This window comes from Colletotrichum godetiae, assembly GCF_030913485.1.
Source record: "Colletotrichum godetiae strain CBS 193.32 chromosome Unknown BDP55scaffold_17, whole genome shotgun sequence".
In the NCBI taxonomy this organism is placed as follows: Eukaryota; Fungi; Ascomycota; class Sordariomycetes; order Glomerellales; family Glomerellaceae; genus Colletotrichum; species Colletotrichum godetiae.
This window is the reverse complement of record NW_026851265.1, coordinates 309,615-334,682: the sequence shown is the minus strand read 5'-3', so window position 1 is coordinate 334,682 and position 25,068 is coordinate 309,615. Positions and strand designations below refer to the sequence as shown.

Sequence of the window (25,068 nt, the reverse complement as noted above, 5' to 3'; positions counted from 1 at the left end):
CGTGTGCCGCGACTTGGCATCCGGCCGACTCGAGGGTCCCTTCTGACACGGAAGCGTACCGAGAAACTAGCACAATTAGGTTGTTGTATGCGCGACTCGCTGCCCGAGACTAGAAAAAGAAAGCCCTCTCGAACAGCCGGAGGGATGTCCATCGCGACTGGGGGGTGTTGATGGTGGAGATTCCCCCGCATCCCGCACTCCGACCTGCTCGTCTCGAGGGCAATAGCTCCAGATTTCCCCGCGATTGTGGAGAACACAAACTCTACGAACCAGGCCAGGATGAGACGATGAAGTCGTCTCGAGGGACGACAATGACGAAGGGTAGCTAAACGGAAACCTCAAACTTTGCTGCAATGTGAAGGATGCCATGATACACACCTGCATGGGGAATTGGGGGGATGTGGAACCAGCAGAGCGTGTTCGGAGATCCAGGAAACCATGTAGCTTTAGCTTTTAAAGCAGATGAACCCCTGGGGGGGTTTGGCATGTCACTGTTGAAATTGCGTGTAGCTTCGACCGAGACAGATACCAACAGAAGTCAATCCGTGCCTCCTTATTGTGTTATTCCAGAAGTTCAAGTCATATCAGATACCTTCCAAGCATTCGCCATGGCACCTTCAGCAGTTGAGACAGGGGCAGCAGCCGTTGACCCCAAGGCCGTCACCGTCCAGCCCATCCTGACACTATCCGGAAAGATCATTGCAGGTAAGCCATCCTCATAGCGCCTTCATTGCAAACATCACACGTATACTTCTCCCTTTACTCACAAATCTTCTCGCTAGTAACCGGCGCAAACCGCGGCATCGGCCTCGGCGTCGCAGAATGCTGCCTCCTCAACAACGCAGCAAAGGTCTACTCCATCGACCTCGCGGAGCCCGGCGACGAGTTCGCCGCGGCGTCCAAGCAGTTTCCCGGCCGCCTCTTCTCCATCTCGGCAAACGTCACCGACGAGGCGAGCATCACGGCCGCCATTGACAAGATTGTCGAGGAGGCGGGCGCGATCCACGGCGTCGTCTGTAACGCTGGCCGGACGAACCACAAGGCTGCGCTTGATTTCACAAAGGAGGAGATTGAGTCGCTGTTTGGTGTCAACGTATGTTTATGACATGTTTTCGGGAGGAGGTGGTTGGTTGCTAACTCATTGTTGTCAGTTATTTGGTGCCTTTTACACTGCCAGAGCGGCGGCGAGAGCTTTCATCAAGTTGAACATCAAGGGTTCAGTGGTATTCACGGCTTCCATGGCCTCTTACCGTCCCAACAAGGTACGTCGTATCTGTTGATGCCGAGATAGGATCTATCCAGCCTGAATACGATGGAACGAGCACATACTAACCTACGCGCAGCGCGTCCCTTCGGCACCATACGGCGCATCCAAAGCCGGCGTCCGCAACATGGCGCACACGCTCGCCATGGAGTGGGCAAAGTATGGCATCCGCGTCAACAGCGTCTCGCCCGGCCTCGTCAACACGGCCATGACCTACTGGGTGCCGCAGCAGCCGGACTGGGAGCAGCAGCTCAAGTATTACGGCGGCATGCCCCGCTTGGCAGAGGTCCAGGAGCTCGGTGGCGCGTATGTGTACCTTTTGAGCGATGCGGCGAGTTATACGACGTCGATTGATATCCCCGTGAACGGTGTTATTGGAAGTAAGTCAAGACCTTGTGTGTTGTGTGCTGGAACTGTTCGCTGACGATGATTCCAGTCTGCTAAATGACGATGAATGGTCATGATGTCGAAGTAAAAGTAAGTTACTCATCACACATCGTGTTAGAATAGCAATTCAGCAATCAAGAATAGAACGTATTGTGAGCTTCAATCAACCAATATCCTCGCATTGAGTCTTAATTGAGCCTTGTGACCTCTTGTTTTGTGACCTTTAAGAACTTCGAAGTACCCCTTGCTTGAATGCAACCACAAAGGCCGGGTTCAATATTGCGTCACTGACCCTGAATAACGTGCTTTTCACATGATTGCGGCTCAAGGCGTTCGATAGCAGGGCAAAGCAATCATCCGCACTCAGCTTCCTTTCCGAGCTCTTGTGCTGCCCAAGATGTGTCCAAGCTTTCGCCATCTCCAGGGGTCAGAAATGAGTTGTGATCTCAGACCTTCCCCAAACGTCACATAGCCAAGCCCTACAAGACCTTGAAGATGGCTGCGAGGATGAGCACGGATTTTGGTCGATCTGGGCGTGGGGGGTCTTCCATCGCTCGCGTGAGTCGCGTCGGGAGTCGGCTCGGGTGAGCGCTCATTGGAATCAGTACAAGACCCGTTTCAATGCAACTGTGTCATTCAGATCAAGAAAGCCTCATCTTAATTGATCCCCAAGTCCATAGTCAACACCCATGGCTAGAGCCTTGAGCACGTGGGACTTTAGGACGTTCAAAATGTTGTAAAGCCGCAGCGTGCGTACTGGAAACTACCTTACTACGTATTTCCGTGAGCGTTCCGTTTGAGACTTGGCTGTCTTACTTGTGGTGATTGTGATGCCCCTTTGAACATTCTTCGATGCCGAAAACGACACTGCTAGTTCTCGGCACCCCGTTACATTGTTTAATACTGATGTTGAGAAATGGTTACTTACTTATCCAACAAAGCTTTAGGCCCTTGGCAATAGCGTCAGCCACAGCACGTACGAATATTCGTACACCAGTTCCCGTCATCCAAAACTTTGATTTCTCCGGTGGGGTTGGTGACTTCGTGGAAAGGACAGCCGCGCGCGAGACTCCAAACTTGGGTTATGAAATCATTAGAGAGCCCACAAATCACTAGGAAGAGCAAGTTCGCGCAAAGCTGGTGGACTCCGGAGCCCCAATGACGAAGGCGGATTTTCTCCTAAAGACCCGTTTAACCCCCTGGGGAATAATAACTCAAACCGTTAAGCCCACATCAGCCAACTCAGGGATTTTCACTAGGGAAGTAATCTGCATCCGCGCCAAGCTCTGAATCGACAAGAGATCCTTCACTCTATTTCGACAGCGGCCCACTTCTTCTCCCAGAGCCGAGAACCTAATTTCATCTCTTTGGGACTTGAGAGTTGAGACCAGGGTCTCTCGTTTTTCCTGTTCGTCCAAACTCTGCTCAAAAAGTCCGCCAAAACATCCCAAAAGGATATCCACAATGGCGGAGTTTCCGTTACATTGGGACAGAAACCGCGCATAAAGCAAGCCAGTGCCAAAGAAGAAACACAACCGACAGGCGCATGCAAGCGAGCAATGTCGTCGATACTGAATACCCGCTGGACATGGAGTCTTGGTCCGAGCCAAGACTTCGGAGGACCGGATCCGACTACGATCAACCTGCTTTCTCGGGCAGGTATTTTGACAGGTCTCGGCGTGCGCAATTTTGGTTATCAGTGAGGAATTCTCGCTTCCTGTGGTATAGACTCTTCCCTTAACACGGTGCTTCTCACGTCTCCAAGACGGTATGGTCATTAGCAGACCGCCTCACGGAGAATTCTGTCTCTAGGAGGTAACCCTCTTAAACTAGAGGCCGATGCGCCGGTGATCCGACGATGGTGGATAGGATATCCATGAGAGGGTCAAAAGTATCGCCAAAACCATCCAGTTTAGGCAAGTTGAGACCTTCGCGTGAGGCTCGGTTGCCCTTGGGACCCAGAACGTCCACAATTAGTCAGGATGACTGACGATGGCCCCCCACGGAGAAGGGGTGCCTCAGCCAAGGAATCCAGACAGTTGGGATCCGTCGAATTGATTAGATTAGATCGTGTCCAACCAGTGGGCGGGCTTCCTTCGTCTCCTCTCGACTCGTGCAGCAAGGGAGGCCCTAGTGGAAACCTTGGCAGTTGACTCGGATCAAGAGTCAAGACCCGACATGTTTGTTTTTCTCAGGACATGAGATGAACCAGTACTGTTTGGTTTCTAGAGCCCATGCGGCACAACCCTGAGGCCGCCGGGAATAGAATGACCCGACAAGGTCAGCGGTGTAAGTAGGATGGAGATCATCGTGATAGGGGGGTAGGGGGGTATGTTGGCGGATACTGAGCGGAACGGCAACATATAAGTTCTTTGGGGTCGCCGTACTTTCTTCAGGAGAATTTCTACACTGATTTGCAAGAATCGTCACTCACTTCCATCCATTCGTTCTTTTCCCACGTTCTTAACAAGCATAACGCACAAGATGAAGTCCTTCCTCGTCGCAACGCAGCTCCTGGCCGTCGCCATGGCCGGCGAGCCCTGGATGAACGAGGTCGACACCGGCTTCGAGACCTACCTCGACAGCACGAACTACACCAAGGGCTCCCTCCCCCTCCTCAAGGACATCCGCGCCATCCCCGACTTCGACTGGGCCGCCCGCCAGCACCTCGACAACCAAAAGTACTCCTTCTACCGCACCGGCACCGCCGGCGAGTACAGCTACCGCCACAACCTCGACGTCTGGCAAAAGGTCCAGCTCCGCTCCAAGCACCTGAGCGACGTCACCAAGCTTAACGAGACCATGGCCACCACAATCCTCGGCTACAACTTCAGCGCCCCGCTCTTCATCGCGCCCGCCGCCCGCGCCGTCTACGGAGACCCGGACGCCGAGCTGAACCTCGTCCGCGCCGCCGGTAACGAGAACATCCTGTACATCCCGTCCATGTACGCCTCCAAGTCCATCGAGGAGATCGCCACCGGCAAGAGCAACGGTACCCTCAACGGTCCCCAGGTCATCTTCCAGCAGATCTACACCAACGCCAACCTCTCCGTCACCTGGGAGAACATCCGCCGTGCCGAACGTACCGGCGCCAAGGCTATCGTCTGGACCATTGATGCCCCTGGTGACTCCGTCCGTCACCGCGCTGCCCGCTACGATACCACCAACGCCAACTCCGTTTCCTCTGCTCTGACCTGGGACATCTACGACCAGATGAAGAACCAGACCTCCCTGCCCATTATCCTCAAGGGTATCACCACCGCCGAGGAGGCTCTCCTCGCTATCGAGAAGGGCGCCAAGGCCATCTACATCTCTAACCACGGCGGCCGCCAGCTCGACCACACCCCCGGCCCCCTCGAGATCGCTTACGAGATCTACCGCAACGCCCCCGAAGTCTTCCAGAAGGTCGACGTCATCGCCGACAGCGGTGTTCGCTACGGTAACGACGTGCTCAAGCTTCTTGCCCTTGGCGTCAAGGCCGTTGGTATGGGACGTCCCTTCATGTACGCCAACTGCTACGGTCTCGAGGGTGTCACCAAGGCTATCAACATCATGAAGACTGAGATTGTCCGTGATGGAGCTCAGATGGGCGCTACTGATGTTCACAACATCAGCGCCAGCTTCGTAAGTCGAGTTCATGCCACAACGAGAAGAAAAGAACTAACTAGTTGCAGCTCAACCTTCGCCAGCTGGAGCAGAACGTCTTCCTCTTCGACAAGCAGTAAAGACTATGCGTTGAGCATGTCACAAAGCCAGGGGTGTTGAAACGGGGGGTGGATTGCATGCAGCGTTGCTGCGAATAGAAAAGGCGTTCTCGCTCGGATTGGGATCAAACATATTTCGTTCAGACTCGTATCAAGGGTCGAATTTTCATGTCCATACTTGATCAAACACATTTACATACTAGCATAAAAAGCGTCAGAATTATGTCTTGTCAACTTGGATCTCGCCACTATCACTCAAGTAAGGATCGTGTAAACGAGAAAGATATTTCTGAGAAAATGTCTAGCTCATTCCATGCAAGGACTCAGGGGGGGCCATCAATGTCAAACATTGGCGGCCGAACTGCATTGAGCCCCGTGACGGCGGCCCCGCATCGGGCTTCGGCCCCACCTCTTTCTGTCCGGCTATCCCGGGCCCCTTCTCTTTCATCCAGGCGAGGGGTAGTGTCCGTTCTCGCACCTTTGACTGCACTAATACAATGCCAAGAACTTCATCACTACGTGGGAAAGCTACCCTTCTCAGGCCCGAAGTATCCTCTCTCAGGAATCGGGAGAATTCCGATCTGAGATCCATCAACTCCTGCACCACTCACCGTATTACCCCACCATTTCAAGGAGATTGGATTGTATCCAACAGCGAAGAACATAACCAGCGCTGAAACGGCGACCCCGGCAGTTAAGGCAGCTGACAGGACGTAGTTGTACTTTTCCCACCAAGCCAGACGATGCCTCGGAAGCCAGTACATGAAGATGTATCCGAGGATGAATCCGGGTGTCTTGTATGACAGGTTTGACGGTGCCCAATGCTGGATGCCCTGAATAACAAGGACCGGGTTCAGCCATAGCAGAGAGGCCACGAAGGGGAAGAGAGTCTTGTCCAGACGAGCAAATGTCTTTGGGCTCAGCTTCAGCCGTAGCTTTTCTCGAACTCCCGGGAGGTACTTTGGGCCGTAGCCTTGGCCAACCAGGAAGACAATGGCGATGACAGTTCCAAAGAGGAAGCACCCTGCCCAACTATCAGTAAATGCGCTCCAAACTACGACTGCGCTTAAACGGATTCGAGACTCACATTTCAGAATCGGATAGAAAGACACAAACATGCGCTCCGAGCCAAGAAGACCCCACATCAAGCTGTTCGTGTAAAGGGGAGCACCATCGTTGGCGCAAGTGAACCGGCTAGGCTGCGTTGGGGTACACAGCCCCTTGACATTCTCCAAGATGAAATTCTGCGTAGCCACAGCCACGAAGCAAGTAATGATAATCGTCCCAATCTGGCTTCGGAATACGGCGCGGGGAGCAATCTTGGCATAGTGCGCCATCTTCTGATCCTGGACGTAATTGTCGCCGTAGCCCGCAAGCGCCCACGACCCAAGCGTCTGGGAGAAGAGGAAGGCGTTGGTGTTGCCGGGGAGGAGGTAGCCGGTGATGACCTGGATGAGGGCGCCGAGGCCGAGGTTCGTGCCCGTCGTGGCGGAGAGGAAGGAGAGGGGCACGGCGAAGACGAGGTTGATTGCGATCATGAGGAAGACGATCCAGACGGGGGTGCCGAGGGGGTAGATGTTGAGGAAGATGACGGAGACGACGATGGCGGCGACGAGGATGATGAGGAACCACCAGTCTGGGACCTCGGGGTACTTTGCGAGGAGTCTGCTGTGGATGTCCATTGCGCCTTCGTAGTTGCCCTTTCCGTGGCGGAGGCCTTTGTAGAAGTCGATGTATGCTTGGGAGATTGTCTTCCATTGGTTTCTGTGATTCGTGTTAGCCATTGGGTATGGGGTGGGGTGTTTCGCAATACGAACCCCATAATGTACAAGAAGTAAACCGGATAGAAGCAGTAGTTGGCTCCCACTGTGAGGAGATAGCCAGCCGAGTAGAAGGGGGGAGAGTATTCCTGATACGCAGTCTCGTTGAGCTGGTTATTGAAGACTACATTCTGCACCACGTACGGGGTGCCGTCGTTGGCAAACGCAGACGAGGAGTTGATCGGGAGATACGCTGTGTTGTACATGTTGGTGTAATAGATGCCAGTGATGATGACACCGCCCAGAATGGCACTGATGTACATTGTACACGTCGCAAAGAACGGCTGAGCCAAAGCAGCGTACGACGATGTGGCAATGTTCCAGTCAAAGGTGGTGATGGGGTTGAACAAGCCAAGACCAAGAGAGGATCCCGTGATGATTGCTAGAGTTACGTTCTCGGGGGAGATCCAGGTCATCCAGTTGAACGTCGCGAGAGCTGTGAAGATGTAGCCTGGGAACCAATAGTAGACGAACATGCAGATGGTGCAGACGTAGAAGAATTTGTATCGCGAGATTGTCCACCCGTTGATGTTCTCTCTAGGCTCCGGCCTGGTGAGCGCTCTGTTCATGGCGATGGTCGGCAGAATCGTCGGCCAAAGGGCCTTGACGGGGTACACGCTGAACCGTCGGAGGTATCCGGCGAAACCCATTCCCATGAGTTGCACGAAGAGAGTGAGCATCAGCTGGTACCCAAAGTTGACGAAGTCGAGACCGTAGTAGACTGGCGACTTTTGCACCAGGATCATGCCGTAACTGTTGGTAGTGTAGATGGCAATATTGTACGTGATCGTCGCAAACATTTGCTCCTTGAAGTTCCAAGGTCCCGGGTTCAGGGAGTGCCGCGTGCCGCGGACGGTGATGCCCCAGTCGGGAAGAACGAACTCGAGGACCTTGGCGCATGGGAACAGCAGGATCTGGATGACCTGACCACTTAAGCCTGCACAAACTCGGCTTCAGCAAAATTTCGAGGAAGAGGTTTTGAGGTGATTGACTAGGCGTGGTACTCACTGATGGCGGGGAACCTTGAGTTGAAGAACGTCGAGATGAAGGTTCCGATGATGGCCCAGCCTATACCCAAGAAATAGGCGCGGAACGTCTCAATTGGCACGCTCTGGTCGTCCAGAATCTCGGCCACGGCGCGAACTCCAGGGTAGGGCGAGGAGAAGCGGATCATGACGGCATCGATCCTCAAGTCGCGGTCATAGTTTTCACCGTACTTTTTTGGCCCTTCGAGCAGCTTCTTCATCCTCTCCCTCATATCGGAGGGAAAGTTCCAGTCATCCTTGAAGAACTCGACCGATTCTTCAATGATCTCGAGGGCATCTTCCTCCGTCATCTCGTTGATCTTTTCCAAGATGTACTCTCCTTCTCCATTGGGTGCCAGCTCTTCGAGCTTCTCGTGAGATATCTGATCCGAGATCTTTTGCTCCGGGTTGTCCACCCGTGCGGGGATCTTTTCGATATCCTCCTCCCGGGCCGGGGTCGGCTCTTCTCCGACTGTCTCCACCTTTCCGGACATTGTTACCCGTGGAATCGACGCCGTGTACTGCCGGGTCCGTTGAAAGCTTTACTCGCCAAAAGACTGACGAGATGCTTGTGAAGTAATACCATCATGCGTGATGATCTCTCCGGGGAAGTCACCGAGGCTATATACCTCTGCAATTGTCGTCCAACTTAGAGTTGTGTGGCGTGCGGAAGGCGGGGGAGTCGGGTCTCGGCCCAGCTATCGGGCGAGATAGGTCGTCCAACATGGGGGAAACACATCTCCAAACGGAACGAGGGCGCGCACCTATCTCCTCATCCCAACCGGGCTGCACTGCATTGTCCATCCAACAACGTTGCATTCTCCCAGATCAACGTTGCGCTATCACGCCGTCTAACAGAAGGGGTCGATTGTCCCATACACGACTTATCCGGTATCACCCCCGCATGCTCTTCCGGCTCGGAGCTCCCCCCAAAATAACCTGACCTGCCAGACGTGGCCTGCGGGGTGCATGCGTTCGCGAGGATCAGCGCCCCTGTCCTTGCGCTATCGACCGGTGTTGAACCAACGGCAGTTGGCCATTCGCCACGGTAGAATACGACGCCGGACGATAAAAAGAGAGCCAAGATAGATAGAGAGGGGTTGAACCAGCGGATAGTTGCGGGATTGAGAATAGACGTCAGATTCGAAAGCGTGCGGACAAGTTCCGATATCTTTACGTCCTGATAAAAGGTACAAATTCCTATTCTGACGGAAAAGGAAGAGATATCGATCTTGAATGGGCTAGTCTTGATGCATCTCACTGATTGGCATTATTCAAAGTCAATTGTGCCAATAGTTGTTCGACTAGCAATTCGACTGCCACATGAGGGGTTCAATTCGCCTTTCCGGGGTAGCACATCATTAACATGTCACCTGATGAGATCCCATAAGTAAAGCACACGTCAACTTAGGCCGCACGCACGGTGAGTTCCAAATCCGCCATCAAATGGTAAAATTATTGTTGCTTCGTAGAATTTGATTGGTGCCTTTGTCCAAGGTTGATGTTCTTATATGCAACCCATCCTCATCTGGCGGACTTCCGACGATGCACGCCACAAGACGTTGTTCCCGATCCGGCTCCCATTTTCAGGTGACTGACCGCGATGCAGCCATGGCAGCTTACACCAGAGCATCAACCCATCAAAAATCCTAGATTCCCAGAAGCGCACCCTTGACCGACTTGCTCAACTGTGCTCTCCAAAGACGATGCTCGTTGAGTATGAAAAGCTCGCCCCCGCGCCCAAAGCAAAAGTTGGCGGCACCGCCGTCGACGAGGATACGACCAAGTAGAACACCGCCTGCAGACCAGACGTTAATGCCATCCCCGCATCCGCTGTAGACGTTGCCATCCATATCGCACTTGATGCCGTCTGGTATACCGACATCGGCGAATGCAAATAATCTTCGATTCAGCAACAAGGGCTGTCCGTGGCGTTGTTCAACGTCAAAGGCATATCTGATACTGTCGTTAGTCCGCGCGCCTATGACAGGAAACGTTTTCAGTGTGCGTATGGCCTAAGAAAATTACATGGTGGAAGCGCGATTGCCGTCTATTGAACCATCGCCGTGGACAAGATCGGTGTCTGTTACATAGACAGTAGTTTCGTCAGGCGAGAAGCAAATCCCGTTTGGTCTGCCAAACCCGTCCGCCATGGCCCGGATCGAGGATCTCGCCGGATCAAAGCGATAGACCTGGCTAGGTAGGGTCGCGGGAGGGCGGTAACCCTGCGCATGACCGTAAGGCGGATCAGTGAACCATATGCTTCCATCTTTGCTGATCACAACATCGTTGACGGAGTTGAAGAGCCGAGAATGGAAGGTAGTGATGACCGGTTCAGTCGTATACGGTGGCGATCTTGACATCTTAAACAGACCGCTAGGCTGTGTCACTGAGCCTTGAGCACAGAAGAGAATGTCATCGCCGTAGTTGACGCCGCCGTTGCCCATCTCAATTTCTGCACATGAGATCTCTTCAAGCTTGATAGTCTTTCCACAGACGGGTAATGTTATTTTGGAAATCTGGACCTTCTTAGAGCCATCTTTGTCCGCGAACTGATTGCTGGTGACGAATAGTTCACCGGTTGATGGAATGAATACGCCGGCTTCGTGAGCGAAGGGGTACGAGTCGATTTGCAGTATTAGATCCAGCGATGGGCTCGTACCAATGATTTCGTGAAATGTCTCGTCATGGACGCGCCATGAATCGAGGTTTTCTGTGTTGGTCGACATTGTGAGCCGTGCGTGGTGGGTGGTGCTGTTTGCGGGAAAGGCAATGAACGGCTTACCTTTGCTTCGCTCAGCCGATGTTTGACTCCTGACCAAGACTCCTATGGACTCGTATGAGAGCTTGTTAACTGAAAGATTTGATCAAAGAAAAGTCCAAGCTGAAAAGTCCCAGAACCCATCAACCCGCCTCCGGAGTCCACCCCGCGAAACTAAGATCGTCCAGTCCCGCCCCGAGATCAGATCGTGCCGGGGGCCAGGGTCCAAACTTTCCCTCGAGACGACGTTGACCCCACTGATTGTCCGGAGCGCGCCTATGACCTGCAACTGCAAACATATTACGCATCATCGCCATATTCATCAGCTCTTAAGAATGATTGAAATACACAGCACACTTTCAGCGTCTAGTCTGAGACTTTGTAATCATTCCAAAAGACAGACACATTAAGCGAGTTTTGAAGAAAGCATCTGTTGCCAATATGACTGTGCCGGCAAACTGGAAAGATGGGAACAGGACGATTCAGATCCTGACAAAAGCCGAAAAGGGCCAATACGGCGTGATCGCGGCCATCGCATATAACCTCGAGCAGATTCACGGCCTCGTCACCGCAGCCGAAGAAGCCCGTTCACCTCTCATCATCCAATTCTTTCCCTGGGCCGTCACTTATGCCGACGGCCTGCTCGTCCGGACCGCCAAAGAAGCAGTATCTCGAGTATCTGTTCCGATTTCGATCCACCTCGACCACGCGCAGGACGAGAAGGTTATCCAGTATGCAGCCGACAACCTGCCGTTCGACAGCATCATGGTCGACATGTCCCACTACGAAAAGGCGGAGAATCTGGAAAAGACGGCGAGATGGGTCAAGTACTGCCACGAGCGCAAGATTGCGACCGAGGCCGAGCCCGGGAGAATAGAAGGTGCTGAAGACGGCGTCATGGACACGGCCGGGCTGGAGGCTAGCAAGACTACTGCCGAGGAAGTTGATGAGTTCATCGCCACGGGCGTGGATTCTCTCGCTCCGGCGTTTGGCAATGTACACGGCGAATACGGAAAGCTGGGTCCGCAATTGGACTTTGAACGGTACGTAACGGCCCGGAGTGCAGCAATGTTTCTTGTTCAAGCGCCTCGTCGACAGGGATACTGATAATGCTTTCGCAGCTTCGAGAGGATACGCACCCAGATTGCCGGCAGAGTCAGGGTGGCTCTCCACGGCACTAACGGATTCCCGCCAGATCTGATGAAGCAGTGCATCGCTGCGGGCGCGACAAAGATAAACGTCAACAGGCTTGTGCTGGACGACTATTACACCCATCTCCGGTCCCAGGTCACGCGGCTGCCGCATACTACGCTTATCGAGGAGGGTACGAGCAATGTCATCCGGCAGACGAAGGAGTGGATGGAGATTTGTGGATCAGCGGGACAGGCATGAATGCAAGTGGGTTCTGGGTATCCTTAGGCGTCGGAAGCTTCCCATCTGAGCTTCAGCTCCTCGCTGAGTGGCTTTACAGGCCAGCCTGATCGATTGTGACAGGCTTCTAGTAGATCGAGAACGCACTCCCGTTCTCGGCTATTCTCCAGAGGTATGCCGGCTTCGTTGGATTAGAATTGGTTTCCTACAATGGAAGGGTAGACGTACCGATAAATAGACCCTGAGAGCACAAAACACTTGAAGGATAGTCTGACAGTGTCATGCCGATACCGCACACCTTTTTGACGCATTCCATCAGACGCTTGCGCTGCTGAGTGTACTGCTCAAGTCCGCCCAGAATAGGTACGTTCATGAGAAGCAGTATATGGGAACAGTAGTAGATCTGGAAAGCTACCGCTGTGGATAGTCATTAGAATTGCCCGTCAGATTTCAAGAAGGCTAGCTTACCAAATGCCGGAGGGTTAATCCAGATCGGCTCAAAGACGTCATCAGGAGAACTTGGGAATGGGAGTGGTTGGAACTCGGCCGTCAGGTGCCGTCTCCAATTTTCCAGCATTTCTCTTAATGCATCGGCCGCCGCGATTCTTGCGTGAGGGTCGTTTCTTCCCGCTTCGGTCTCTTCATGCGAGCAGAATGCGATCACCTGAGCGAAGAAGTAGACTGACCGCGCAGCTAACTCAGACGGGCCCAGATCGTCTAATGTTTTCAGTGGGCGCCAGAATGTGAAAGGACGACGCTTCTCGCGAAAGGCGGCCCAGACATCCTGACATAACCATGCCCACCAAACAGCTTGCTTCAAGCCCATGGAATCGCCGTGTATGACTTGCGAGCGTTGGATCCAGAACACACCTTTCAAATGTCTCTCCCAATCCTGTCTGGAGCCATCAAGCATCTCGTATGCCGATACAGTGACGCTGGTCGCGAGGAGTTCGAGGCTCGTTTTGTAAGTATCGTATTGCATTGCCTCTTGTATGTAGTGAAGGGTCTTGTAGTAGTATCGTAGGGCATCGTTTGGGTCTCGAGTCTGTGTGCCGGCTGGGTATATGCCTAGAGAGAGGTGACGTGAAGATAGGGCGAGCACGGCATTGAGTAGCCCAGTATTATGCATCTGGAAGCGTGTGATGGAAGCTCGTCAGCATTGTGATCCCGACCTGTACTCAAAGCAGGTGACGTATGGATGACTTACTGCGAGTTGAGGAACAAGCGTCCCAAATGGCCGTCTAGGTTCAAATAGGTCCATCTAACGCCAACAGGGATTGTTACTCCTTTGCACGAGCTTCGAATGGATGTATCTGCAGCTTACCCATCTACTAATGTGTTGCACAAAGTTTTGGAAGATGGCATGTTCCTGGGACTGGATTGGAAGAGGAGTCGCTGACCGCCAAGCCTGTTTCTCGAGGCACTGGTATTCGTCGAGCGTCGGAGATCTCTCATGCAAGTAGGGATGAGACGCGCATGGCGTAGGACTGAGGCCTTCTCCACTGGTCTTTGGTAGACCCCGCCCCACGGCAGGCGATTGCACGACCGAGCTTGCAAAAAGATCGACGCCTTCTTCAAAGTTGACGTTGGTGAAATCGATTTCTTGCATGGCCGCATCTTGAAGAAGTAGGTCGACCCAAATGGCCGTGGCGTTCTCCAGGTTTGCCCCGAACGAACTGGAGGTTTGTGCCGTGCCTCGCGGTGTGATGCCTGTGCATAACGCATCGACTTGTTCCGGAGAGTCTTGCTCGAAAGCTGGTCTATCGCCGGTACTGGTGTCATGTGAAGTATCTATGCCTTCGTCATTGGATGGTGCTATAGTTGCAGCGCTTGCTGTGCTTGGTAGATGTGTCTCCCCAAGTGTGACTGCTGGTAGAGGAGCCGGCCCATCATCGCAGATGACAGGCGGACACTCGAAGTTTGGCGGACTGGGAGATCGAGGTGATTGAGTCTCTCGCGGAGTCGTGGATTTCGGGGTACCACTGTTCGGGGTGACTGAGACGACAGGACCGGATCGTTTCCTGTTTGGTGGTCGCCTTGGTGTGTAAAGACAATTGTGCTTGGTTCTTTCACATCCACCACATATAGGTTTTCTCTCGTCACATTTGACATGACGTCGGCGGCATGTTGCACTGCGAAAAGCAACTGTTAGATTCGAGAAATATTACAAGGTGCTTTGTCCAGATCCAGGGATACTCGCCAGCCGGTGCTATTTCTGAGGCCGCGACCACGACTGAGGCGACCCCGGGTAAAGTAGCGTTGAGTTTCCTCATCATCAGCGCCCATCTTGATGATATTTATGCCATTGAAGCTTGAGAAGTAATGTGTAGATGTGAAATGGATTTGGTGTGTGGCCACTGTCAGGGGATTTTGGGCTACGACAGATAGTGTCGTGTCGTATCGTGCTATGAGGAAGGTGGAAGCGACAGGGAACACTTGGAGTTGCGAAGAGTCGTGACTGGTTGGAGAACTGCGCACGGGGCATAATCCCGTGCGGGGTAACCTGGAGACGCCCCATAAAAGGCTTGGAGACGGCTCCGGCTCGGAGCATCCGGTCGTGCCGGTGTGGGGACGCCGGTCTCCGACTGGGCCGGTGGGATGGACGCTAGCCTGGTGCCTGGCACGCTTGGGAATGGTCGGGGTTTGTTAATCTCGAGGCTGATTATTTTTATTCTATTGTACACTTTGCTCTCGTAGAATGTGCCAAATTGAGGTTCTGTACCGAAAAGTATATCTAAATTCTACTGCAAGTGAACGTACATACCGCCATCCACCAACATCTGGGATCCCGTCATGAATCCACTCAGTTGCTCACAACCCAAGAAAACCGCCGGTCCAGCCAAGTCATGAGGCTTGCCCACGCCCATTGGAATACGTTGTTCAAGGTACTTGCGCTTCGTCTCGTTTTGCATGTCTTCCTCCGCCAATTGTGTATGAATAGTGCCCGGGAGCAGAGCGTTGCATCTGATGCGGTGCTTTGCAAGCGCTACTGCCATTGATTGGATCATTGACAGGACGGCTGCCTTTGTCGGCGTGTAGTGAGTCTGTAGACCACCGCCTTGAAGAGCGCTGATTGATGAGATACCAATGATTGATCCTCCGCGACCTTGTTTGACCATCTGGTTTGCCGCAGCCTGGCACGAGTAGAATGCGCCATTGACGTTGACATGTAGCGTTTTATCGAAGACTTCCTTTTCGAGTCTGTGTATGAATACGTCAGCTTTCTCTCTGGAGATTTTAGAGGCGCGTGTCGCAATCAATCATACGTGAGAAACTCAGCTGGTTTGAAAATCCCGGCGTTCGCGATGAAGACATCAAGTCCACCCCATTTCTTAACTGCAGCAGCAACGAGGCCCTTTCCAGTATTCGGATCTGTTACATCGCCTGCAAGCTCAATCAACTCGCCTGTCGGTGAATCTTTAGGAGCATCTTTTCTGATCTTTTCCGCTTCTTCAATGAGGCTGAGTCTGTGTTTTTCGTCGCTGGGGAGGCCGAGGTGGTTGACTGCCACGTTGGCGCCGTGTTTCAAGTATTCGAGTGTTATCGCACGGCCAATTCCAGTTGTGCCTCCCGTGATGCACGCCGTTTTGCCTTTCAGCAATCGCCAACTTGATGAAGCCATGTCGAGTTGATACGTGACTATGTTGATATTGTGCCTCAATGGTCAAAAGCGTGACAAGCAGTCTGTGGAAATAATCTTAGCTAAATCATACAAGCCGGGATACTACCCATTGGAGTGTAATCTTGTTGGCTTTGTTGATTCTCCTCGCTTAGCTTTCGCCTCTGCGCTTTGACTTACTCCGAACCGGACTGAATTGTTCACATTGACATAACAGTCTTACCCCGCACCCTCGTCTCGAGGGAACGAAGGCTGCATGAGAGTGGATCTGAATGAGACTCAAGCCGAAAAGGGCACTGCTTATCTTTTCAGTTCGAACTACCTTACTCGAGTACGAAGTCTTGGAGACAGAGCTGACAATGGATTTTAGCTAATATTGGTCGCATGTCATGTGGCTCATCGAATATCTTGTTTTGGCTTGATTTGCCTCTGAGACTTGCTTAGGTTACCTTGGCACCTGCAGGAATTAAGAACCAATTTCGGTAACTTCAAGCTAACGCGCTGCAGTCTTGTCAGATGAACAAAGGCTCATTTGTTCGAAGGTTACATGCAACGCATAGAGTATCGAGCAACAGGTCCATTGCGTTGCCATGGCATTGAGTTTGTGTCACGGGAACTGGCGGATCTGTGACTCTTCGAGTGAGCGAGTGTTCGTAGTCCATCTTTTGGAAGAACTAGCGAGACCCCAGTACTCAGTGGAGGGCAAGTGCTGAGAGCCAAAGGGTGTTCATTGGTTGTAAGTGATTAGCTACCCCGGGAGGCCTTTTCTCTTTTCTGTCAACAACATAATTATAGGATGCGGGAAGATTCGATGCGATGATGCGTATTGATGCTAAAGTTATGTACTATGAAAGCCCTCCTTCAGACACCCCTACAAGGCTATTCATGTATGAACGTGCTGAGATGGGAACGATTTCGACTGCAGAATATGAAGCCTGAATCACTGAATCTCTGAGCCAGAAGACTTCTCAACATGGGTGCTGGAGTTCTCTCCCTTTCCCTCCAGGTCACCCTCAACAGCTGCTCGAACGGCACCAACACGACTTTCGTGCTCGGTTTTGAGCTCTTTGAACTTTTTCTCCGCATCCCAGGTCCAAGGCGAGTCTGCTGCGAAGAGGAAGTCAATCTCCTCTAGGGTTCGTTGATTCGACTCCGGGTACAAAGCCCACACTACAAACAGTTAGAAGACGGAAAGAGACACTTGAATCGTGGGGCTTACCAATTGGAATACTGATAACGTTGATGGCAGCAAAGATGTACATCGCACTCTCGTTAATGGCTCCAATGATGTATGGAAGAACCAGTGTCAAAGTACTGATTTATTGCGCAATTAGCAACATGTGTAGAGTCATATTATGCAGAGAATTGGACGCCTTACCCATTGCCAATGCTCCATCCAACAACGCCCCAAGCATTACCCTTCGCTCGGACCTGCAAGGGGAAAATCTCCGCCGGGTACAGCCAAGGTACAGTAAGCCAAGTTGCGCCGAACACAAACGTGCTTCGAAAGTATTAGTGATATCCAGAATAAAGAAGATGCGTCCATGATCACTTACTATAGGAAGACCATTGTAGCGGCTGCGGCTCCCCAGGAGTTGGCAACATCGTTATTTCCAGCGGCTCTGGCATTGAGACCGCCACGAGATAGGCCACCGACAAGGAACATGGCAATGGCTTGGGCCACTGAGCCCCAATACAGTGTCCAACGTCTTCCGATTCTGTCGATTGTGAAGACACAGATGAGTGTGGCAAACATGTAGAAGATGTTGTTCAATCCCGAGATCCAGAGGGCCTTGGAGGGACCGAAACCGGCAATGTGGAAAATGGCTATTCAAGGTTCTGGTTAGCTGCCGGGCTTCAACTTGTCAAAACTGGTTGTAATGGACCATTGACTTACTCGGGCCGTACATAGTAATACCGGCGATACCCGTCCAGCACTGAATGATTTGCAGCCAAATAACCAATTGCACTCTTCGACCCGTGTGGAGCTTTCCTGACTTAAGACCAAAGAGCATGTGGTGGTACTTGGTTCCCTCAGCCGACTGTTCAAGACGAACCACATCCTTGATGTCCGCAAGTTCGGCCTCGGCGATGCCGTCTTGAGTGCCTCGGAGTCGTTGCAGGATGTAGAGAGATTCGTCATCTCGGCCAACCTTGCAAAGCCAGCGAGGGGACTCGGGGAACAAGAAGCATCCGAAGAGCAAGAAAAGCAGCGGAATAATCTGGAAGGCGATAGGGAAGCGCCATCGGAAAGCCGACTCGCCATTGTCGATGAAACTGACCGCATACCTGTGTCACACGAGTTGATTAGCTGATGTTTTCCAAGTCTTCTTCATCAGTTGTAACTCACCCAAGCCAATAGGCAACGACAACTCCAAAGATGTTCAAAGTAAACTCCATGGCAATGAAAGCACCTCGAGAAGTATAGTCTGCGAGTTCCGATGCCCAGACCGGCACGATGCCGTTCAAGATGCCGGTGCCAATACCATTGAGAAGGCGAGCGCAGATCATCCAGTTCGAGTTCATGGCAGTACACTGCAGAGAAGCGCCGAAGATACCCCACAGAGCACCAATCGCAATAGTCTTGATCCTGCCAAATCGATCGCCGATGGATCCTCCGACCATGCAGCCGATGAGTGTGCCGAGATAGAAAACGGACATGATGCCGCCTTGAAGGAGAGTGTCGGTCACCACTGGAGTGCCATCGGCGTCGACATATCCGAATTTCATGAGATCGATGTAGTGTTTGGCATTGTTTACGCCGCCCATCATTCCTTGATCATAACCTGGACATCAATTTTGTCAGTATTTCCGTCGCAATGAGCACATACTTCTGACAACTGGACTAATTGAAGCACTCAGACGTACCAAAGAAGAAAATTGACATTCCGGCAAGGCCATTGACGGCGACGAGAAGAGCTCGCCTTTCGAACTTTGCCGTCACCATCCATCTGTGACGTTGATCCATTGTAGCGATTGTGAAACAAAATGATGCAGAGATTCTCGTTGAGTCCTACTCTGAGTCGAATAGCAACATAGTTTATGTTACAAGTCAGAGGTCTGAGAGTCTTTTTCTAGTTATACAAGATATTACACTTTCCCCAATATCGGTACACGCGTCTAGTCGGCTCGGACTAATCTAATTCATCTAAAGTGACGTAGTCCGACTCAAGACCAGAACTTCTTGGACCAACGCGGGGAAACCCCATGGGGGACGTAAAATGGGTTGGTATCACGCAGCAGATCATGCCATTCAATCTCTCAAACGTCCTAGCTCGGGACGACCGGTGGGAGGCCCGGCAGTGCCCGTGTCTTCCCTCGAGACGAGCCCTCGGTTGCTGGGCGGCGCTGCTATGGTCGTCGAGCCTTCGGAAGCAGGGACATCGATAGCGTGGAGTCGTAGGGCCATAATCTTGACCCGTATTTGTCTCGACATAGCCTTCTGTCAACAGTTGGGGAGCTTTGTGTTGAGCCACTTCAATGTCCGAAAATAGTATTTGTTCTCATCACGAGACGACACCTCTTACATGGCTTCGAGGGTTCTGATAGAGGTTTTCGATATATAAGCCCAGTTCCAAGATGGTGAACTTAGACGTGAATGCAATACAAGCCAAGCAATCTGGCAACAGCTGAACTCCACTCAACGAAACCAGCCTCTCAAGATGCCTCTCTATCAACCGGAGAACTTGTACGCTCCAATCCTATCGCAATTCTCTCTCAAAGGAAAGATTGCGGTAGTGACTGGAGGTTCAAGGGGTATCGGTGCAGAAGTCGTTCGCGGGTTGGCAGAAGCTGGCGCAGACGTCGCATTTATCTACAAGACGAACGCCGAGGCCGACGAAACAGCCGCCCGAATCGCAAAAGAGACAGGTGTTCGTGTCCAGGCATACCGCTCTGATGTCACATCCCGAGACACCATTGCGAAAACCATCAACCAGATCGCCAGTGAGTTTGGCGGAGGCCGCATAGACATAGCCGTGGCCAACGCGGGCGTCTGTGCAAACGTGAAGTCGCTTGAGTATACGGAGAGGACATGGCAGGATATCAACAGCGTCAATTACGACGGCGTCATGTGGACTGCGCAGGCCGTGGGAAACATCTTCAAGAAGCAAGGGAGAGGAAACCTGGTCATCACCGCTTCCGTGAGCGCTATTCTGGTCAACGTGCCCCAGGAGCAGGCTGCATACAATGCTTCCAAGGCGGCGGTTGTGCAGCTTGCCAAAAGTCTGTCCGTTGAATGGGCCGACTTTGCGCGCGTCAATTGTGTATCGCCTGGATACATCCTCACCGAGAGTCAGTTGTGATTTCTTCCCCGAGTCCTATATTTGGCACCAAACCCACTTGCAGTGTTGCTTACAATGTTCCTTGCAGTGTTGACAAAGCAGCCGAGAGAGCTGATGGAGCATTGGCTATCAATGATCCCAGGTGGCCGGGTTTGTCACCCTGCTGAGCTAAGAGGAGTGAGTGCCCAACCCCTGGTCCGCATTGCATGACACATGGACAGCCCTAACTGATGTTCTTCTGGATCAATAGCTCTATGTCTTCCTTGCCAGTGATGCATGTTGCTACATGACAGGCTCGAACGTAGTGATCGATGGCGGGTACACATTGCCGTAGCCTATAACCAGGCTGGTGGAAGTCCGACAGGCTGGATGTGATCTGCATCATGACGGAGCCTGCAGATAGCCGGGATACCCGCAGGGAATCCATGACCCTGATCTCGACGCTGAACCAAGGAAGCAAACGACATCATGCCATGCTTCCTCGTCCGCGTACAGTAACCTGCGGACTAGTTGGTTGGATTCTGGACATTTCCCGGAAGAGGTTGTATCATTCTCTTCGCTATGAAGTCCGTCGGAGGTTTCTTCAATGGATTGAGATAAGCGCAATTCTAGATGAAGCCCCCCCCACATCCACTGAACGTCGCTTACTGTGACGGGTCGAATACTCATTCATGAGTCTCCGCAAGTGAATCCTTCAAGACCTAAGTCGGTCCTTGAATAGCATCAGGCTTGACTAGCTTGATGCTGTCTCTGAACTGTTATTTCGAGAATTGACAGGTCCGTATCAAGTCAAAAGTAAAAGTGAGCCTGCATACATGCCACAATAGGCAATCAGCACAGTGTCTTTCTTCTCGTCATACCCAAACAGCGGGAAGCAATGAGATACTTCCTCTCTGTGACGGAGGAAACAAGACCCTTTCGTCCAAATCCCGCTATTTTCAGCACCTTTCAAAGGCCGCTTGGCTCTGGTAGCGGGGAGAACCAAGTACCTCTAGCCGGGAAAGTGGGAATGGCCCAAGTCAGGTTTTTTTTCCTTCCGTTCGGATGGCCCGCTCGTGGCCCAGCAAATTCCAAATTGAGGCGCGCGCCATCGTCGCTTATCTCTTTTCTGATTCACCGCACCACGATGATTCGTCACAACCCACCATCCTTCTTCACGTGCTTTAGTAAACTTTACGAAGCACCTTCGTAGTGAATCGCGACCGCGATGTTTCGAGAAGTAACGGAGGGCGAAAAATGAAGGATCCCAACCCTTGGCAAGGTTCAACATCAATACAGTGAATGGAGGAACAAAGAGAAAAGAGTGATAAAGGAGACCTGTCCACACGTTATTTGCGTTTCACACAATATTGGCACCTGAACAACTCTCGAAAGCACAAAGACGACGAAATACAATATCAAAACGATGTCTTCAGTCAAAAACAAGCAAGCGATGACGCCTGACCAGGGCAGTTCGGTACCAAACGACCTTGACATCATGGAAACGGAAACGGAGCAGGAGTCTCATGGATTCTCTTTGGCCGAACAGAAGAGAATCATGAGGCGGGTTGATATTCGCCTTGTCGCGACTGTTGGTCTGCTGTACTGCTTCTCTGTTATTGACCGGTCGAACCTTCCATCTGCCGCTGTTGCCGGTATGAGAGAAGATTTAGACCTGACTGGCAACCGATACGTAAGTTTGAACTCCTAGAAAACCTTCTCTTCTCGGATTCAATGTACGATTTGAGATGACCAACACTCACTTATTAAAGTCTGTGGTGAGCTTGGTATTCTTCACGACCTATATCACTTTCCAGCCAGTCTCTGTCATTCTTGCCCGAACTTTGGGTCCGCGGGCTTACTTCACAGCTATCACAATGATTTGTGGAGGCATCGTAATTGGAATGGGATTTCTGAGGCACTGGGGCCAGCTTGTAGCTCTGAGAGTGATCCTTGGTGCGCTTGACTCTGGATTTTTCCCTAGCTGTGTTTACCTTTTGAGCACTTGGTATACTCGTTGTAAGTCATTTTCCTTTGAACTAGGAGTACCGAAGTTGTTACTTTTACTAAAGGCTTCCAGACGAAGTTGGGAAACGGTATTCGGTATTCTACATGATTGTCTGCTTTGCTTCTGCATTTGCGGGCATCTTGGCTTTCGGAGTAAGTACATTCCCAGCTTCCATGGCAAAAGTCTTTGTACCAGTGACATTTGGGCTTTAACCCTGGTGAAGCAAGCGTCTGACTACCTTATATTCGTAGCTCACTCAACTTGATGGGACCGCAAACCTCAAAGGCTGGTCGTGGATCTTCATCATGGAAGGTATCATCACCTGCGCTATCGGCATTGTTGGTTATTTTCTCCTCGTCGGATTCCCCGATGCTCAGAAAAGAACTTGGAGGTTTCTCTCCCCGAAAGAAATTGCTTGGGTGATTTCCAGAGTTCAGGCCGATAGGGGAGATGCAGAATTGCCGCCATTCAGCGTCGGGAAGTTCCTCAGGGGTGGGGCTGACATCAAAGTATGGGCTTTGTCCATCATTTACTTCAACAATGCTCTTGTCATATTCTGTAAGTTTCTGCTACAATCCTTCTGAGACTACTTACTGACCACGGTGAAAAGCTCTGTCTTTCTTCCTGCCAATCATCCTTAAAGACAATATGGGCTTCGACACGGGAAAGGCTCAGATCTTGACGGCGCCACCGTACGTGTTTGCCGCCATCATCACTTACACTACAGGCTGGCTAGGAGATCGATACATGCTTCGAGGTCCCATAATTGTTGGCGACATGGTCTTATCGATTGTCGGGACCTGCCTCATGGGTTTCCATAGTGATGTTGCCGTTCGATACTTGGGCGTTTTTCTCCTCGTAGCAGGGAGCGTCAGCGCCGTACCGGCGACGATGGCGTACCAGGCGAACAACATCCGAGGACAGTGGAAGCGCGCCTTTTGCAGTGCCATGGTAGTTGGCGTCAGCGGAATTGGTGGTATCGCCGGCTCCCTTGTTTTCAGGTATGTCACACGTGTGTCGTAGACCTAGGCCGTATACTATGTGTGCGCTAAGACCAGGGTCCTCCCCGAAAACGAATAAACTCTTCTCTGAAGATTCAAAAGACGTACTAACCTCCTAGCAGAAGCCAAGATAAGCCTCACTACTTACCTGGGCTGAGCACTTGTTTGGGATGCGCGGCTCTGAATGTCATAGTTGTAATTGCCTTGAGCTTCTACTTTCGCTATTGGAACGCGAAGGCCGAGCGAGGTGAGGTTGAGCTTGAAGCGTCGGATGTAAGTTACTTCAAACTCCATTGCTTTGCAAGGATTTGAGAAAGATTGAGCGAAGTATCTTCTAGAAGGCTGTGCTGATTCGTTGATCACTCCAGGAAACCCAGGCATCGGACTTCCGCTACACCTACTAAAGGCCCATCGTGGGTTCAGACTTACACAAAGCATTGATGCAAACTTATCAAGGCGTTGGCGTCAGTTTTGCATTTGAACATGGGCATTAAGCAACAAAACGGCGTTTAAGGCGGAATTGGGGTAGATCACAGACATTGCAGAGCTCATAGCCATATACATTCGTTTCATAGCGATAGCTCACTTGAGCCCGAAGATCCCAAACCCTGTACTCTGAGTGCAAGCTCTATCACTTCATCAAGAAGGCCTTCTCATGAGGCTCGGGTATTCCGAATTCCGTGACGGATGTTTTGACGCTGTCCACGAGTTCAAACCCAAGCTTTTCGCACATGGGCTGCGCGGTCTGAGTCGGCATAACTCAAAGTTTCATTCCGACTGCATTAGCTTGCTCTATACCATTTCTGACTAAAGCAGAAGCTATTCCCTTCCGCCTAAGCTGAATGCACCGCGAGATAGCCTAGAACTGCTGCAAGTTAGCTGGTATGAGGGTGTCTATTGACCACGGTGTTCAAACCTAGAAATGGATCCTCTTGTGATCGCATTGCGGCAACCTCGGCCTCCTCAAGCGTCAGTCCCAGAGCAGCTTGTAGGTTTTCGTCCACACCCTTGATTGAACCGCCCTTGGTGTTGGCCTGGAAGGCTGTTTGGAACTTATCAGCTTCCTCTTGCGAGGGTTCGCGAACAGCTGCTTCGGTCCAAGAGATGCGATTATCATCATCGGGCAGGATCCACCATGCGTAGCTCATAATTTCACTACTATCGGCGTGAACGGCTTTCTGGTGTCGTTTCTTTTCCCTACCGCTGAGGAGGCTATGGGGCATGCGAGCAGTGGCACCTTCGATGATCTCATCCAAGGGCATCGATCTCCAGAGTGCACGCCAATGAGTATCGGTATGGTAGAAGTCCGTCACGTTGTTCTTTGAAACTCCAGCAGCATCATCGTATGTGACGGCTGAGATAGTGAAGGACATGGTTAAGATTTGTAAGATTTACGCAGAACTCAAAGCTGCTTCGTCCAATAATCGCCGTATCCACACCGAGACTGAAAAATTTAAAGGTACACGCCATTCTTAGAGAAGTCTTGATTTCACTGATTCAGTCCCTGCTGTGCCATTTTATACGCGCAGGGCCGTGGCATTCTGCAGAGTTTAAAAGCTCATGGTGTAATTCTGTCCTTCTCGGTGGGGATAAGGAAGTCAAGTAGTATGCCTACATACCTAATTTCTTACTAGGTACCTTACTTCTTGGCAGCAGGGGACCAGGGGTCGGGCAGGAAGAATACTGCGCGGCGATCTATCGGGTTGACGCCTCTCATTGTCCCAGTGCCGTATGATCATTGGTCATCGCAGACTTGAGGGTTTTGTTTCTCCAGTACCCATGCTGAGATGGGTTTGGCTACGAAGCTCAAGTCTGACTGACCTTGCTACCGCTAACTTTATGCTAG

At 51.7% G+C, this 25,068-nt stretch overlaps 10 protein-coding genes across 10 annotated transcripts; 5 read left to right on the top strand and 5 right to left on the bottom strand.

The window, feature by feature from the left end:
- Positions 1-270: 270 nt before the first annotated feature.
- On the top strand, positions 271-1,708 carry BDP55DRAFT_741811 (uncharacterized protein; the record flags this gene model as incomplete). Its single annotated transcript, XM_060580452.1, has 5 exons — positions 271-705; positions 783-1,093; positions 1,152-1,262; positions 1,344-1,644; positions 1,701-1,708. The coding sequence occupies exons 1-5, from the start codon at positions 399-401 to the stop codon at positions 1,706-1,708; spliced, it is 1,038 nt and encodes a 345-aa protein (XP_060430538.1). The 5' UTR covers positions 271-398.
- A 2,427-nt stretch (positions 1,709-4,135) lies between these two features.
- BDP55DRAFT_550749 (S-2-hydroxy-acid oxidase) lies at positions 4,136-5,376 on the top strand (the record flags this gene model as incomplete). Its single annotated transcript, XM_060569050.1, has 2 exons — positions 4,136-5,275; positions 5,341-5,376. 2 exons carry the CDS (start codon positions 4,136-4,138, stop codon positions 5,374-5,376), a joined length of 1,176 nt encoding a protein of 391 aa, XP_060430537.1.
- A 191-nt stretch (positions 5,377-5,567) lies between these two features.
- On the bottom strand, positions 5,568-9,090 carry BDP55DRAFT_608827 (OPT family small oligopeptide transporter). Its single transcript, XM_060571150.1, has 4 exons — positions 8,184-9,090; positions 7,173-8,112; positions 6,443-7,119; positions 5,568-6,379 (listed from the first exon to the last, which is right to left on the bottom strand). Exons 1-4 carry the CDS (start codon positions 8,692-8,694, stop codon positions 5,871-5,873), a joined length of 2,637 nt encoding a protein of 878 aa, XP_060430536.1. The 5' UTR covers positions 8,695-9,090; the 3' UTR covers positions 5,568-5,870.
- A 537-nt stretch (positions 9,091-9,627) lies between these two features.
- Positions 9,628-11,060, bottom strand: BDP55DRAFT_105768 (uncharacterized protein). Its single transcript, XM_060565341.1, has 3 exons — positions 10,986-11,060; positions 10,229-10,913; positions 9,628-10,156 (listed from the first exon to the last, which is right to left on the bottom strand). Exons 2-3 carry the CDS (start codon positions 10,645-10,647, stop codon positions 9,850-9,852), a joined length of 726 nt encoding a protein of 241 aa, XP_060430535.1. The 5' UTR covers positions 10,648-10,913; positions 10,986-11,060; the 3' UTR covers positions 9,628-9,849.
- A 342-nt stretch (positions 11,061-11,402) lies between these two features.
- BDP55DRAFT_550784 (fructose-bisphosphate aldolase) lies at positions 11,403-12,353 on the top strand (the record flags this gene model as incomplete). Its single annotated transcript, XM_060569054.1, has 2 exons — positions 11,403-12,004; positions 12,083-12,353. The coding sequence occupies 2 exons, from the start codon at positions 11,403-11,405 to the stop codon at positions 12,351-12,353; spliced, it is 873 nt and encodes a 290-aa protein (XP_060430534.1).
- Positions 12,354-12,376: 23 nt separating this feature from the next.
- Positions 12,377-15,954, bottom strand: BDP55DRAFT_693283 (uncharacterized protein; the record flags this gene model as incomplete). Its single annotated transcript, XM_060577205.1, has 8 exons — positions 12,377-12,513; positions 12,561-12,749; positions 12,801-13,461; positions 13,657-14,464; positions 14,533-14,618; positions 15,089-15,533; positions 15,599-15,836; positions 15,882-15,954. The coding sequence occupies 8 exons, from the start codon at positions 15,952-15,954 to the stop codon at positions 12,377-12,379; spliced, it is 2,637 nt and encodes an 878-aa protein (XP_060430533.1).
- A 901-nt stretch (positions 15,955-16,855) lies between these two features.
- On the bottom strand, positions 16,856-18,919 carry BDP55DRAFT_767750 (putative MFS monosaccharide transporter; the record flags this gene model as incomplete). The annotated part of the gene is made up of 7 exons (XM_060581002.1): positions 16,856-17,121; positions 17,171-17,265; positions 17,330-17,452; positions 17,508-17,778; positions 17,849-18,240; positions 18,302-18,737; positions 18,820-18,919. 7 exons carry the CDS (start codon positions 18,917-18,919, stop codon positions 16,892-16,894), a joined length of 1,647 nt encoding a protein of 548 aa, XP_060430532.1. The 3' UTR covers positions 16,856-16,891.
- Positions 18,920-19,436: 517 nt separating this feature from the next.
- BDP55DRAFT_608817 (uncharacterized protein) lies at positions 19,437-20,568 on the top strand (the record flags this gene model as incomplete). Its single annotated transcript, XM_060571149.1, has 3 exons — positions 19,437-20,244; positions 20,323-20,411; positions 20,485-20,568. The coding sequence occupies exons 1-3, from the start codon at positions 19,614-19,616 to the stop codon at positions 20,566-20,568; spliced, it is 804 nt and encodes a 267-aa protein (XP_060430531.1). The 5' UTR covers positions 19,437-19,613.
- Positions 20,569-21,639: 1,071 nt separating this feature from the next.
- Positions 21,640-23,626, top strand: BDP55DRAFT_741802 (major facilitator superfamily domain-containing protein; the record flags this gene model as incomplete). Its single annotated transcript, XM_060580451.1, has 7 exons — positions 21,640-21,906; positions 21,986-22,232; positions 22,294-22,373; positions 22,473-22,779; positions 22,832-23,222; positions 23,345-23,495; positions 23,591-23,626. 7 exons carry the CDS (start codon positions 21,640-21,642, stop codon positions 23,624-23,626), a joined length of 1,479 nt encoding a protein of 492 aa, XP_060430530.1.
- Positions 23,627-24,055: 429 nt separating this feature from the next.
- BDP55DRAFT_727845 (uncharacterized protein) lies at positions 24,056-24,595 on the bottom strand (the record flags this gene model as incomplete). The annotated part of the gene is made up of 2 exons (XM_060579358.1): positions 24,056-24,087; positions 24,139-24,595. The coding sequence occupies 2 exons, from the start codon at positions 24,593-24,595 to the stop codon at positions 24,056-24,058; spliced, it is 489 nt and encodes a 162-aa protein (XP_060430529.1).
- Positions 24,596-25,068: the final 473 nt, after the last annotated feature.

Bases quoted from the DNA above. Each gene is read 5' to 3' on its own strand.
- BDP55DRAFT_608827 (XM_060571150.1), bottom strand. From the start codon at position 8,694: ATGTCCGGAAAGGTGGAGACAGTCGGAGAAGAGCCGACCCCGGCCCGG. The intron at 7,120-7,172 runs GTTCGTATTGCG...CACGAATCACAG, and splicing joins TACTTCTTGTACATTATGGG to AAACCAATGGAAGACAATCT. The intron at 6,380-6,442 runs GTGAGTCTCGAA...ATAGTTGGGCAG, and splicing joins TTTCTATCCGATTCTGAAAT to GGTGCTTCCTCTTTGGAACT.
- BDP55DRAFT_105768 (XM_060565341.1), bottom strand. From the start codon at position 10,647: ATGGGCAACGGCGGCGTCAACTACGGCGATGACATTCTCTTCTGTGCT. The intron at 10,157-10,228 runs GTAATTTTCTTA...CGACAGTATCAG, and splicing joins GGCAATCGCGCTTCCACCAT to ATATGCCTTTGACGTTGAAC.